Raw genomic sequence first — 16,651 nt, forward strand, 5'->3', positions numbered from 1 at the left:
CCTCAACACTGTACATTATACACTGCAGAACTGTAACTCCTCAACACTGTACATTATACACTGCAGAACTGTAACTCCCCAACACTACATTATACACTGCAGAACTGTAACTCCTCAACACTGTACATTATACACTGCAGAACTGTAACTCCCCAACACTACATTATACACTGCAGAACTGTAACTCCTCAACAATGTACATTATACACTGCAGAACTGTAACTCCCCAACACTACATTATACACTGCAGAACTGTAACTCCCCAACACTGTACATTATACACTGCAGAACTGTAACTCCCCAACACTGTACATTATACACTGCAGAACTGTAACTCCCCAACACTGTACATTATACACTGCAGAACTGTAACTCCTCAACACTGTACATTATACACTGCAGAACTGTAACTCCCCAACACTACATTATACACTGCAGAACTGTAACTCCCCAACACTGTACATTATACACTGCAGAACTGTAACTCCTCAACACTGTACATTATACACTGCAGAACTGTAACTCCTCAACACTGTACATTATACACTGCAGAACTGTAACTCCTCAACACTGTACATTATACACTGCAGAACTGTAACTCCTCAACACTGTACATTATACACTGCAGAACTGTAACTCCCCAACACTACATTATACACTGCAGAACTGTAACTCCCCAACACTGTACATTATACACTGCAGAACTGTAACTCCTCAACACTGTACATTATACACTGCAGAACTGTAACTCCTCAACACTGTACATTATACACTGCAGAACTGTAACTCCTCAACACTGTACATTATACACTGCAGAACTGTAACTCCTCAACACTGTACATTATACACTGCAGAACTGTAACTCCTCAACACTGTACATTATACACTGCAGAACTGTAACTCCTCAACACTGTACATTATACACTGCAGAACTGTAACTCCCCAACACTGTACATTATACACTGCAGAACTGTAACTCCTCAACACTGTACATTATACACTGCAGAACTGTAACTCCCCAACACTACATTATACACTGCAGAACTGTAACTCCTCAACACTGTACATTATACACTGCAGAACTGTAATTCCTCAACACTGTACATTATACACTGCAGAACTGTAACTCCTCAACACTGTACATTATACACTGCAGAACTGTAACTCCCCAACACTGTACATTATACACTGCAGAACTGTAACTCCTCAACACTGTACATTATACACTGCAGAACTGTAACTCCTCAACACTGTACATTATACACTGCAGAACTGTAACTCCTCAACACTGTACATTATACACTGCAGAACTGTAACTCCTCAACACTGTACATTATACACTGCAGAACTGTAACTCCTCAACACTGTACATTATACACTGCAGAACTGTAACTCCTCAACACTGTACATTATACACTGCAGAACTGTAACTCCCCAACACTGTACATTATACACTGCAGAACTGTAACTCCCCAACACTGTACATTATACACTGCAGAACTGTAACTCCCCAACACTGTACATTATACACTGCAGAACTGTAACTCCCCAACACTACATTATACACTGCAGAACTGTAACTCCTCAACACTGTACATTATACACTGCAGAACTGTAACTCCTCAACACTGTACATTATACACTGCAGAACTGTAACTCCCCAACACTGTACATTATACACTGCAGAACTGTAACTCCTCAACACTGTACATTATACACTGCAGAACTGTAACTCCTCAACACTGTACATTATACACTGCAGAACTGTAACTCCTCAACACTGTACATTATACACTGCAGAACTGTAACTCCTCAACACTGTACATTATACACTGCAGAACTGTAACTCCTCAACACTGTACATTATACACTGCAGAACTGTAACTCCCCAACACTGTACATTATACACTGCAGAACTGTAACTCCCCAACACTGTACATTATACACTGCAGAACTGTAACTCCCCAACACTACATTATACACTGCAGAACTGTAACTCCTCAACACTGTACATTATACACTGCAGAACTGTAACTCCCCAACACTACATTATACACTGCAGAACTGTAACTCCCCAACACTATATTATACACTGCAGAACTGTAACTCCTCAACACTGTACATTATACACTGCAGAACTGTAACTCCCCAACACTACATTATACACTGCAGAACTGTAACTCCTCAACACTGTACATTATACACTGCAGAACTGTAACTCCCCAACACTACATTATACACTGCAGAACTGTAACTCCTCAACACTGTACATTATACACTGCAGAACTGTAACTCCTCAACACTGTACATTATACACTGCAGAACTGTAACTCCCCAACACTACATTATACACTGCAGAACTGTAACTCCCCAACACTACATTATACACTGCAGAACTGTAACTCCTCAACACTGTACATTATACACTGCAGAACTGTAACTCCCCAACACTACATTATACACTGCAGAATTGTAACTCCCTAACACTACATTATACACTGCAGAACTGTAACTCCTCAACATTGTACATTATACACTGCAGAACTGTAACTCCCCAACACTACATTATACACTGCAAAACTGTAACTCCCCAACACTGTACATTATACACTGCAGAACTGTAACTCCCCAACACTACATTATACACTGCAGAATTGTAACTCCCCAACACTGTACATTATACACTGCAGAACTGTAACTCCTCAACACTGTACATTATACACTGCAGAACTGTAACTCCCCAACACTGTACATTATACACTGCAAAACTGTAACTCCCCAACACTGTACATTATACACTGCAGAACTGTAACTCCTCAACACTGTACATTATACATTGCAGAACTGTAACTCCTCAACACTGTACATTATACACTGCAGAACTGTAACTCCCCAACACTGTACATTATACACTGCAGAACTGTAACTCCTCAACACTGTACATTATACACTGCAGAACTGTAACTCCCCAACACTACATTATACACTGCAGAACTGTAATACTGCAACACTAACAATGTACACTGTCTGTGAGTGTTGTACGCAGCTCAGCTCTGTTACTGATCTTGCTGTGTGTTACAGAAAGCCCAGCAGAGGAAGATTAACCTGGCAAGATACCTTCCAGTACATCCACAGAGGACGCTTGACAGGTGAGAGAGAGAGAGAGAGAGAGAGAGAGAGAGAGAGAGAAAGAGAGAGAATGAGAATGAATGGAGGAGGAGGAGGAGGAGGAGATTGAAAAATTGAGAGGAAAGATAAGACAAGATGACTGGATATTATGACCATGATTTATAAAGGTCTGTTCACCACAATGAGCAGCATGTCAAATCACATTGACTTATACTGTCCGCTTACCTTTTTATGATGTTTTTATTGGAATCACTTGAATGACCCTGTTAGGGTGCTTTGACACGGATGGAAATAAGACTCCCATTGCATAGCAGTTTGATCCATTCCTGGTTTTACTAGGAGTTTAATGAGATAGACCTGGACGTCTTACCTGTAGACTGTGGCTAATCAAGCTGGTAGTAAAGGCTGCAGTGGATGATGCTCTGCAGGGGTCTTCCTTCCATCCCTGTTTAACTGAGATCAGGAGCTGCTCTTCAGTTCTAGCTGCCTGCCATAGATATGTAACAAGGACTAGATCACCCAGTGTCTATATAGGAGTGAGAGCCAGTCCATCTAGTGCTCTGCCACTTCAGGTTAAGTATTTGCTGGGAGTACACTAGCTGTGGACTCGATGGTTCGGCGCTTAGGCATACTAATATAAACCCTCCCTTTCTCTGCTCAGAGTCCCCTCCAGTCAGCTGCAGCTCTACCCCGGACTCCAGCCCAGGCACCAGGACTTCATGGAAGCCATCGACCGCAGAGAGGACACTTTCTATGTGGTGTCATTCAGGAGGGTGAGAGAGGGGGGAGGGGGTGTAGGGGCAGAGGAGGGAGGGAGGGAGGGACGGAGGACAGGACAGGACAGGACACCTATGTAGTGTCACTCATGAGGGTGAGGAGGGAAAAACTGTAACCTTTCAGTACGAAATGTAACCATTACCGTCTGGGTGTCTACCTCCTAAAGACCCAAATCCTGAATATTGACATGCCAAAGCTGCTCTCTGAGCCAGTGACACAGTCATGACCCGCCCCCGAGGGCACAAAAGCACTGCGCTCACAGATCTCAGTGCCATTTTTCCTTTGAAGACTGACCCGATGGGAGAGCCTAGTTCAAATAAGTACATTGTTGCTTCTATCTGTATATATTTCGCAATTATTCTGTTTTTACACAATTATATGTGATATTAGTGTGTGATACTACTACTAGTCATTGTAGTAGTTTTAGCTAATTACGGGTATTGTGTGCACCGCAGCCTGTTGCTTGTTGTTGTTTTTGAACAAATGAACACAAATCCATCTTGAAAGCAGGTATATATGCATGTTTATATTCATGAAACCACAACTTTAATACACAGGGGACGCAACTTCTTCATATAAAAAATCACAATTTTCTTACAGCCTTATTAATGACTGTTTTTTGTTGAGTTTTTTCTCTTTGTGTGTTGTGTGTTTTACAGACACCACCCGCAGGCCTGTCTGCAATATGGTACTCGTGCAGTAAGAGCAGCTGCTGGGCTGAACTGTGCAGGACCGCAGCTCCTGAGCCATGGAGACTGCCCAAGCACCGCGACCTGCTTATTCATGCAGCTCTGTGTCTGGCCCCTGAATGGCAGCATTTGAGTCGCCTAGAGCTTTCTAATAGGGTCATTGACACCCTACAGAATGCCAGAGCAGCGTCCATGCGTTCTCAGTATGGGCACAAGTGGGATGTTTTCCAGACATGGTGTCTGCCTCGTGGGTTTGACCCCACGACCTGTCCCATGGCAGTGATCATTTTTGCAGGACCTGTTTGACGAGGGGAAAGCCCCCTCCACGTTAAAGGTCTACCTGGCAGCTATTTCAGCTTGCCCCGTCAAAACTGACTTGGTCGCCCCAGGAGCTCACTTCCTGGCGGGGCAATGTTTGAAAGGGACTCGGTGGCTTCAGCCGCCTATGAAGGACATTGTTACTTGCTGGAGGCTAATCGTGGTGCTTAATGCACTCATGAAGCCTCCATTTGAGCCCTTGCATTCAGGAGCTGAATTTTTTATCATTTAAAGTGGCTTTCTTGCTCGCTATCACCTCTGCAAAGCGGGTGAGTGAGATGCAGGGATTCTCGATAGCGAAAGCTTGCTTAATTTTTACAGGGGCCAGGACAAAGGTTACACTCCGTACCAATCCTGCCTTTTTTCCGAAGACGATCTCGGCATTCCATGTCAACCAGTCTGTGGAATTGGAGTCTTTCCATCCACCTCCTTTCCAGTCTGACAGTGAGCGACAGCTCCATGTGCTCTGCCCAGTGCGGGCCCTGGAGTAGTACGTTGATAGGACGAAATGTTGTTGGCAGTCAGAACAAATTTTTCTCTGCTATGGGGCGAAGCCCTGTCAAGCAGCGGCTGTCCAAGTGGATAGCAGACACGGTCAGGACTGCCTATAAGCTGGCCTTGCCCCCTCCAGAAAAGCTCACTGACCATTCCCCCATGGGCATGGCAACTTCGTGGGCTTTATTCCAGGGTGCATCTGTCAGGGTCATTTGCAATGCAGCGGGTTGGGCTACTCCCCATACCTTTACTGGAACTAGAGTGTTAACTAGAGTGTTAAGAGTGGCTTTTCAGTCGACCCTTACAACACAGGAATAGAGTATTCCAGCCAGTCTGCAATCTTGCCCTTGCGACGGCTTTGGCTCACTCAACCATACGGTAATGGTTACATTTCGTACTTGATTGCAGCAGGCTTGAAGGAAAAAATGGCACTGAGATCTGTGAGCTCAGTGCTTTTGTGCCCTCGGGGGCGGGTCATGACTGTGTCACTGGCTCAGAGAGCAGCTTTGGCATGTCAATATTCAGGACTCGGGTCTTCAGGAGGTAAATACCCAGACGGTAAATGTTACATTTCTATTTCCGGGAACCAAAGTTATGATAGTAACCAAACATTTGTATTAATTTCACTAAGGTGAGAGCGGGAGAAGAAAGATCTGTTTATAAAGTGTCTCCCATGAAGGAGGGACAGTTTAGTCCGGTGCATTGCAGTCCTGTGTGTCTCTAATTCCTGTGCTGTGTCCCCCCAGGATCACCTGCTGCTCCCCGCTATCAGTCACAACAAGACCTCGCGCCCCAAGATGTCTCTCGTCATGCCAGCCATGGCACACAACGGTACCTAACCAATGCACCCTGAAAACATCACCCCTCACCCCTCTATGTCTCTCTCCCTCACCTTTCCATCTCTTTCTCTCCCTGCGTCTCTCCCTCACCTTCTCTTTCCGACATTCTTACTCTACCACCCTCTTCTCTCTCACCTTCCCTCTATCTACTCCCCCCTCGCTTCTCTCTCCTCTCTCGCTCACTCTCCTGTCCCAGCTTGCTGTATCTTCTTGCCTCTTCTCTTATTGAATGCTCTGCTTTGTTGGCTTGTTTGTTTTATTTAGCCCTGGAGGCTGTAGTGTGTGTGTGTGTGTGTGTGTGTGTGTGTGTGTGTGTGTGTTAATGTTCAGACTGAAGCTGACTGATATCAGTGTGGCTCAGTGCAGTGAGCTCAGGACCAGCTGGCTGAGGGGACTTTTCTGGGCTGAGTTCTTGGCTTTTCAGGGCTTTATGATGGTAGGGGTTTGGGTTACTGTGTTTAAAGCCATTATTTTATTCCTCTCTCTCTCAGAGACTGTGTATAACTCCTCTCGCGGGTACGAGGTGATGATGCAGATAGACTGTGAGGTGATGGACACGCGCATCATCCAGATAAAGAGCTCCACAGTGCCCCCTTCCCTGAGAGAGCAGCACAGCACCCACAATGGCACCGCCTCCTCCCTGCACAGTCACCAGGGAAACCAGCATGCCACACCCACCCAGCCTGACCCCGCCCTCTACATCACACACGGGGGCGGAGACTGAAACAGGCTGCAGGACAGAGGAAACTTCATAAAAACGTTTACAAATTAGGCCATTTAGCCCATCAGTGCTGATCAGAAACATAACTAGGTAACCCATTCCGTACCTGTAATATCAGGGATGGAAATAAGACTCCCATTCTGCTTTTACTATGAGTTTAATAAGCTTGTTGCCTGTTGTTATTATTATTATTATTATTATTATTATTATTATTATTATTATTATTATTAATTAGTCATTTAGCAGATGCTTTTTTTTTTATCCAAAGCGACTTACAAAGAATAGGGGGTGAACTATGCATCACAACTGCTGCTGCAGAGTCACTTGCGGTTAAGTGACTTGCTCAGGGTCACACACAGCGAGTCAGTGGCTGAGCTGGTAACAAGCCTCTTTGTTTAACCACTGGACCACCAAGCCTCCTATACACTGTGGCTAATCAAGCTTATATTAAAAACCTCCAGTGGGTGAAACTGCTATGCAATAGGAGTCGTATTTCCATCCCTGAATATAATTTCAGATTCACTTTTTTAATCTAATCCACACTAGATGGCGCTGGCTCCTACTGTTATATCCACATTTTGACTTTGGTCATCTAGCCTGTGTTGCATGTATCTGGGACAGGCAATAAGAAGCTCTCAGAATGATTGCAAACATCTGAAAAAGGTGAGGGGGGCAGTAAAAAAAGAAAATAAACATAATTTAACATCTTTTATTATTACAAAACTGAGAACAACTTGAGAAGGTAAAGAGAGCTTGAATTAGATTTGCTTGTTCAAAAAAAGTATGAGTTACTGCTGTTTGAACCCATGAAACGGACATAGGTCAAGATAGACACCGGCAATCAAAAATCAAATCAGAGAATAATCCTGTGCTTCAGGAACTGAGACGGGATTAAAATTGCCCTCTTTTTATTTGTGTGTGTGTGTGTGTGTGTATATATATATATATATATATATATATATATATATATATATATATTCATTTTTTTTTTGATCATTTAGTGCGCGTTATTCGCCCTCTGTCTGACCCTCAGCGTCCCGTAATTCATTCCCTGTGGCACTATTTGAATATACTCGAGTGAATGCAACACAATAAGTGCAGCCGTCGTTTGAATAGAAAGTTAGTCACAGAACTGCATTATGGAGCAAAGCACTAAACGTGAAGGACTTATGAATGGGAAGTTTATTTAAAAAAACCTTCCTGATGGTTCATTGGATAGAAAGAGGGTTACTTGTATCTACATGATACAAAGCGAGTTCCAGTATCACAGAAGTGCGTCTAGTCTGCTGTACCACCTGCGTGCTAAACATGCTTTCACTTCTCAAAATACACCTTTTTTTGCTATAGACAACAACAAACGAAACTTTTTTTTTTAATTCAGGATCTCTGCAAGCCTGTGCATCAAGCTACATCATGTCAGTATGATACAGTGTCCCATGTGAAAGTAGCCTCGTAAGTATTTCAGTTAGATGTTGGCATTCAGTCCATGTGCACGTTGGGAATGACATTCCTGTATAAACCCAGTTTGTAATAACGAGGATTCCTGTACAAGTCATGAAGAGGGACCAACAATAGGAATCCAGAAATAAGAAAACAGGGTTTTTAGATGGGCTGCTTTTTAGATAATAATAATAATAATAATAATAATAATAATAATAAATAATAATAATAATAATAATAATAATAATAAAAAAACAAATTTGACACTGATGAAATCAGTAATTGTATCAATTAAATATGCAATTAAAACCAAGATTAACTCAGAGTAAAAATTGTAATCGCAAGATTAATTGCGATTTATATTAGGGCTGTCAAGTGATTTACAAAAATATTTCATGGATACAATTACTGCATCCATCTCATTTAAGTTTGTTTATCATCATCATTGCCATCATCCAGCATAAAAACCCTGTTTCCAATTTCTGGATTCTCTTTATAGTTTTATATTTATTTACAGTCCAGCATTTGTTGTTAAGTTGTTTGAACAAACTGCTAAATCACAATGGAGTCAGTTTATTACAAGTTGTATTGCATTTACAATTATCAGTTTCCTTTACACATAAACTGATGTTCCCACCATTGCCGTTTTTAAATAATAATAATTTAAAATTCTCTTTTTTCATAACTTGAAATTGCCTAAGTAAAACGAAACATTCACTGAGTAACAGTTATATCCTCCTTAATTGTAAATAATATAATTTAAAAATAAATGTGGTTATTGAAATAAAACAAAGCTACAGTGTTAACGGGTCTGCAGTCTGTAGCAATCCAACAGCACTGGTTATACTTATAGGATCGTACTTGGCTTGATTCATGGGTTTGCAGCGATCCTGAATTTCTAAGAGTACTCTGTCCAATCTGACGGGTTTCATTTGTTGTTGTATTGTTGTCTATAGCTGCTAGTGTATTTTGAGAAGGTGGTACAGCAGACTAGATGCACTTCTGTGATACTGGAACTCACTTTGACAGCAGATTCAAGTAACCCTCTTTCTATCCAATGAACCGTCAGAAAGATTTTAAAAAATAAACTTCCCATTCGCAAGTCTTCGCAAGTCCTACAGTTTGAGTGCTTTGCTACATAATGCATTTCCGTGACTAATTTTATATTCAGACAATGACTACACTCATTCAATCCTGGCATGCATGAAAATGGTGCCGCAGGAAATGAATTGCGGTACGCTAAGAGGGACAAGACAGGAGTGCGATTATTGTGTGTTAAAAAAATTAATCTCCTAAAAAATGAACACATTAATCACAGAAGTTAATTGGGATTAATTGACAGTCCTAATATATATATAAATATATATATATATATATATATATATATATATATATATATATATTATATATATACAGTGCCTTGCAATTGACCAATTCTCTCATATTACTGAATTACAAATGGTACATTGAAATTTCATTCTGTTTGATATTTTATTTTAAGACACAGAAACTCAAAATCAATTATTGTAAGGTGACATTGGTTTTATGTTGGGAAATATTTTTAAGAAAAATAAAAAACTGAAATATCTTGCTTGCATAAGTATTCAACCCCCACACATTAATATTTGGTAGAGCCACCTTTCGCTGCAATAACAGCTTTAAGTCTTTTGGGGTAAGTATGTACCAGCTTTGCACACAGTGTCGGAGTGATTTTGGCCCATTCTTCTTGGCAGATTTGCTCTAGGTTGTTCAGGTTGGTTGGACGATGCTTGTAGACTGCAATTTTCAAATAGTGCCACAGATTCTCAATAGGATTGAGATCAGGACTTTGACTGGGCCACTGTAGGACATTCACCTTTTTGTTCTTGAGCCACTCCAATGTTGCTTTGGCCTTGTGCTTGGGATCATTGTCCTGCTGAAAGGTGAATTTCCTCCCAAGCTTCAGTTTTTTAGTGGACTGAAGCAGGTTCACAGCATGATGCTGCCACCACCATACTTCACTGTAGGGATGGTGTGTCTTGAGGCATGGGCAGTGTTAGGTTTGCGCCACACATAGCGCTTTGAGTTTTGGCCAAAAAGCTCTATCTTGGTCTCATCTGACCACAAAACCTTTTCCCACATCGCAGCAGGGTCACTCTCATGCTTTCTGGCAAACTCCAGACGTGCTTTCAGATGGTACTTTTTGAGTAACGGCTTCTTTCTTGCCACCCTCCCATACAGACCAGTGTTATGCAGAGCTCTTGATATGGTTGACTGGTGCACCATTACTCCACTCCCAGCCACTGAACTCTGTAGCTCCTTCAAAGTGATTGTTGGCCTCTCTGTGGCTTCTCTCACAAATCTCCTTCTTGTTTGAGCACTGAGTTTTGAGGGACGGCCTTTTCTTGGCAGTGCCTGGGTGGTGTGATGCAGCTTCCACTTCCTGATTATTGATCCAACAGTGCTCACTGGGATATCCAAACACTTGGATATTATTTTGTACCCTTTCCCTGATCTATGCATTTGTATTACTTTATCTCTAACTTCTGTAGAATGCTCTTTGGTCTTCATTTTTCTTAAGATTCACAGCCTGACCAATGATCCTTCAACAGTGGGGTTTTTATCCAGAAAATGTGACAGCAACTTTAATGGTTCACAGGTGGAGGCCAATGGTAAGGTAATTGTGTCTTCGTTAGGGCAATTTCTTTCATCGGTGTAAACTGGGGGCTTCCACAGCACAGGGGTTGAATACTTATGCAAGCAAGCTATTTCAGTTTTTTATTTTTCTTAAAAATATTTCCCAACATAAAACCAATGTCACCTTACAATAATTGATTTTGAGTTTCAGTGTTTTAAAATAAAATATCAAACAGAATGAAATTTCAATGTACCATTTGTAATTCAGTAATATGAGAGAATTGGTCAGGGGTCTGAATACTTTTGCAAGGCACTGTATGTATATCCAATCATTTTTTTAAATCTCTTGTAAATAGCTAAAAAAAAAAAATAAAAATAATGAATAATCTTGAAATTCCAGCCAGCCCCAGCCTTATTTCATGTTTGTAGTGTGATTTCTAAAATGTAGTTTTCATTTTTTATTATTATTGTTGTAATGACTATCAGTTGTCTGTTATTATTGGTAATTTGTATATTTGTGTACGTGTGTTTTTTTTAAAATTTTTATATGTAAAAATATGTATATATCCTAACTCTCTCCCCAACAAATATGTCGGACAGATAAGAACCCTCCCACTCAGACCCCTCCCTCTGTCACTCAGACCCCTCCTCCTCCACTCCCGGTCACTTAGACCCCTCCCCTCCTCCCCCTGTCACTCAGACCCCTCCTCTCCATGTCACTTAGACCCCTCCCCCTGTCACTCAGACCCCTCCCCTCCTCCCCCTGTCACTCAGACCCCTCCTCCCCCTCCCCCGGTCACTTAGACCCCTCCCCCTCCCCCTGTCACTCAGACCCCCCCTCCCCCTCCCCCGGTCACTTAGACCCCTCCTCCTCTCCATGTCACTTAGACTCCTCCTCCTCTCCATGTCACCTAGACTCCTCCTCCCCCCCTGTCACTCAGACCCCTCCTCCTCCTCCCCCTGTCACTCAGACCCCTCCTCCTCTCCATGTCACTTAGACTCCTCCTCCCCCCCTGTCACTCAGACCCCTCCTCCTCCTCCCCCTGTCACTCAGACCCCTCCTCTCCATGTCACTTAGACTCCTCTCACCGCCCCCCCCCCCCCCCCCCCCCGTTTCAACATGTATTTATTTATTGTGTGATACCGTTTGGATAATGATCATAGTGAAATACTAAAAGAAACAACACATTTTTTCCAGACAGTCATTTGAAGACGTTGAGAAAGACTTCTAGTGGAAACATGTCTCCTTGAATTCAATTCCATTTTCTTTTATATTTCTAAATTTGAGCACTGTGGAGTGAATGATAACAAAATAAAACATGTTTTTTTGTTTTGTTTCATTTCTTTGTGTAAATGTTGATTATCTGTTCAATAATATTTTATTATGTGAAATAGATTAGTGAATTCATAACGCTGTTTAGGAATTGTTAAAAAAAAAAAAAAAAGTTACATTTTGTTTTTAAAGTAAAGGGGGGTTGAGGTTTAAAAAATGACAAGCAGAGATACTCCTCTACAGATGTGGGATTGTAAATATTAAACACTTTAGTGTAAGCTTGTCTATCGTTAATCAACAGGAATCATAACACATGTACATATATTTCTGTTTTAACAATACCTGAGATGTATAATCCAACTGTGTGATACTTTGCTAGTGCCTTCATCAGTGTGTGCGAGTGCTATATAACAATTTACTCGTGTTTCTTAGTTTGTTGAGCAGCTCTTGCGATATTATAGGTAGTTTAATCTAGAACTTCAAAAAACACTCAATTTTGAAATTCTGCACAAAAATAGAAGAAACTAAGAAAGTCTGCTAGACTCTTCTGTGTCTGTAACACTGATGAAGGCACTAGAGCCCAAACGCTTGTCTGCTTGACTCTGTTTCTTCTAGTTTCAGTAACGCTGATGAAGGCATTATCCAAAATGCTTCTGTGCTTCTAGTAGTTATTTCATTGTATCACAAGCTCTGAATTGTAGTGCAATAAACTGAGACTTCCCTGAGTATCTCTGCACGGCTCAAATCTTTCAAGTTGAGTCGGATGGAATATATTTCGATGTGTGTTTGTTTTTTTGTTGCATTTTGTCCTGTACAGAGACAGTAAAGTTGTCAGTGCATATTTATACAGGGCAGGACAGTAAAGTTGTCAGTGCATATTTATACAGGGCAGGACAGTAAAGTTGTCAGTGCATATTTATACAGGGCAGGACAGTAAAGTTGTCAGTGCATATTTATACAGAGCAGGACAGTAAAGTTGTCAGTGCATATTTATACAGAGCAGGACAGTAAAGTTGTCAGTGCATATTTATACAGGGCAGGACAGTAAAGTTGTCAGTGCATATTTATACAGAGCAGGACAGTAAAGTTGTCAGTGCATATTTATACAGAGCAGGACAGTAAAGTTGTCAGTGCATATTTATACAGAGCAGGACAGTAGTTTTTTTCTAGCAGATTGAATTGTGTTCAAGCAAAGTCTCACTGTATCTTTTCTCTTTTTTAAAAAACACATTTTATTAGTTTGTGAAAGAAAGAAAGGCTGAGTGAGAACACTAGTTAGAGGCAAGGTAAAGAGAGCTCGTATGGGGTTCTTTTAGTTTGTTAAAAAAAAAAAAAAAATACGCTTTTTGAACCCGTGAAATCGAAATAGGTCAAAAATTAAATCAGAATAATCCTGTGCTTCAGGAGCTGAGACGGGATCTGGTTTGAATTCAGTTCAGTGCAGTCACCCTGAGAGCTGTGAATCCAGTTCAGATCAGCGGGACTCCAGATTAATCCACTGCAGTTAAAATCGCCAAATGTTAGATTTTTCAATATTTAGATTTTTGTTTTTTTTAAATTATTATACAGTAAAAAAAAATACTTCTTGAAATTCTCAGCAATGTTTAAAGTAAGCAGGTGATTCCACCCATGCTCTTGTACAACAGACTCCTTTATAATGAATGGCAGCAGGAACGATTCGGCACCACTGCTGTGCAAAGAGGAAAAAAAAGAACCCTCCTCTGAAGTAAAACAAATCATTTCTGTTTCTGTCAATAAATTATACGACGACGGATTAAGGATTGTTTTGCGTTGTAGGCAGTGTGATGTGTAAATATATATATTTTTTGCATTGCCGTTGCTGTGTTCCGCTTGTGTGTAGAGGCAGCCCGTTGAATATTTTATATTCTTTTACCTTAGTCTCTTACCTCTTATCTTTTCCTTGTCTCTTGTCTCTTACAGTACAAGACATAGTAAGATACATGAAAGAGGCAAAATTGGTTTGGCTAGATTTCTATTTTTCATTGCAGTTCTTCTTTCTACCCCTGGTTTATTTCCCTGGTTTTACTCAATGACGCTCCTGGTGTGGATGGCTCTCGCTGTCTGATGAAGAGACAGAGAGAGAGACAGGGAAACAGCCACTGACAGACTCCCAGTCCTGTGCCTGCTCTCTGCTCTGTGTGTACTCTCTCAACAGATCTCTCCAGCGCTCAGTGTTCACTTCACTTCAGCGCCTTCATGTTTGGATCTGTTGTGTTTTTATCTCTCGTCGCCCGGTCTCTTATCAGTACTTTCCTGATTTTGTAAGGCAGCACACAGTGTTTTTGTTTTTCTGTGTAAATATTTTGTAGCTCTGTTGCAGTCGTTAAGGAGATATTCAAATTACAGACATTAAAAGGATGGAGTGTGCCAGCCAGCAGGCCTGCCTGAGGCCCCTCTCGTCTGTGCGGGCGTGTGAGAAACCTGCCTTCCCTGCAAGGATTAAACCTACATTCTGAACAGCAAACAAAGCAGGAGCGTCATGAACCTCAATCTTCAAACAATGAGTCAAACAAAACAGCAGCGTCATGAACCTCAATCTTCAAACAATGAGTCAATCAAAACAGGAACGTTATGAACCTCACTCTTCAGGATATTGAAGCAGCTCTTCAACATGCACACAACTTTTAAAATAGATTTCTTTATTAAAAACAAGATTTCCTGAGTTCCAATTAAAAATCTCTCTATGTCAATACACATACAGTTAGATATACAAAATAACAGTGAGGAAAAGAGAAAGTATGTAAAGAAAGAGTGTAACCCTGCCGATATATCACTAACTCAAATGATCTTTCTTTTCTCTCCCCTTCTACTTTAGTCAGTGTGGTTTCCTCTTGGTTTAATATCAGTAATACGACTGTGTGAGGTGAGAAAGAATGAGAGATTCAGAGAGAAGGGGGAGGGAGGAAGAGAGATAGAGGGAGAATGATCAGAGATCACTTTTTGTCCTATATACAGACGTGCTCAAATTTGTTGGTACCCTTACAGCTCATTGAAATAACGCTTCATTCCTCCTGAAAAGTGATGAAATTAAAAGCTATTTTATCATGTATACTTGCATGCCTTTGGTATGTCATAGAATAAAGCAAAGAAGCTGTGAAAAGAGATGAATTATTGCTTATTCTACAAAGATATTCTAAAATGGCCTGGACACATTTGTTGGTACCCCTTAGAAAAGATAATAAATAATTGGATTATAGTGATATTTCAAACCAATTAGTTTCTTTAATTAGTAGCACACATGTCTCCAATCTTGTAATCAGTCATTCAGCCTATTTAAATGGAGAAAAGTAGTCACTGTGCTGTTTGGTATCATTGTGTGCACCACACTGAACATGGACCAGAGAAAGCAAAGGAGAGAGTTGTCTGAGGAGATCAGAAAGAAAATAATAGACAAGCATGGTAAAGGTAAAGGCTACAAGACCATCTCCAAGCAGCTTGATGTTCCTGTGACAACAGTTGCAAATATTATTAAGAAGTTTAAGGTCCATGGAACTGTAGCCAACCTCCCTTGGCGCGGCCGCAAGAGGAAAATCGACCCCAGATTGAACAGAAGGATAGTGCGAATGGTAGAAAAAGAACCAAGGATAACTGCCAAAGAGATACAAGCTGAACTCCAAGGTGAAGGTACGTCAGTTTCTGATCGCACCATCCGTCGCTTTTTGGAGTCCAGGAGGACTCCAGTTTTGACAGAAAAACATAAAAAAGCCAGACTGGAATTTGCTAAAATGCATATTGACAAGCCACAATCCTTCTGGGAGAATGTCCTTTGGACAGATGAGTCAAAACTGGAGCTTTTTGGCAAGTCACATCAGCTCTATGTTCACAGATGAAAAAATGAAGCTTTCAAAGAAAAGAACACCATACCTACAGTGAAACATGGAGGAGGCTCGGTTATGTTTTGGGGCTGCTTTGTTGCGCCTGGCACAGGGTGCCTTGAATCTGTGCAGGGCACAATGAAATCTCAAGACTATCAAGGCATTCTGGAGCGAAACGTACTGCCCAGTGTCAGAAAGTTCTGTCTCAGTCGCAGGTCATGGGTCCTCCAACAGGATAATGACCCAAAACACACAGCTAAAAGCACCCAAGAATGGGTAAACATTGGACTATTCTGAAGTGGCCTTCTATGAGTCCTGATCTGAATCCTATCGAACATCTATGGAGAGCTGAAACTTGCAGTCTGGAGAAGGCACCCATCAGACCTGAGACAGCTGGAGCAGTTTGCTCAGGCAGAGGGGGCCAAACTACCTGTTAACAGGTGCAGAAGTCTCATTGAGAGCTACAGAAAACGTTTGATTGCAGTGATTGTGCAACAAAATATTAGGTTAGCGGTCCC

General features: G+C 41.3%; 1 protein-coding gene across 1 annotated transcript in view; it reads left to right on the plus strand.

Moving 5' to 3' along the window:
* Positions 1 to 7,895, plus strand: part of atf6b (activating transcription factor 6 beta) — a 47,064-nt gene extending 39,169 nt beyond the window's left edge. The window contains exons 13-16 of the mRNA XM_059009217.1: positions 3,082 to 3,149; positions 3,791 to 3,902; positions 6,155 to 6,239; positions 6,739 to 7,895. Coding sequence (XP_058865200.1) covers positions 3,082 to 3,149; positions 3,791 to 3,902; positions 6,155 to 6,239; positions 6,739 to 6,971 — 498 coding nt within the window. The 3' untranslated portion in view covers positions 6,972 to 7,895. The remainder of the gene's footprint in view (positions 1 to 3,081; positions 3,150 to 3,790; positions 3,903 to 6,154; positions 6,240 to 6,738) is intronic.
* The last annotated feature ends 8,756 nt before the right edge of the window (positions 7,896 to 16,651 follow it).

The sequence above is a fragment of the Acipenser ruthenus genome, chromosome 38 (assembly GCF_902713425.1).
Source record: "Acipenser ruthenus chromosome 38, fAciRut3.2 maternal haplotype, whole genome shotgun sequence".
NCBI classification, from domain to species: domain Eukaryota; kingdom Metazoa; phylum Chordata; class Actinopteri; order Acipenseriformes; family Acipenseridae; genus Acipenser; species Acipenser ruthenus.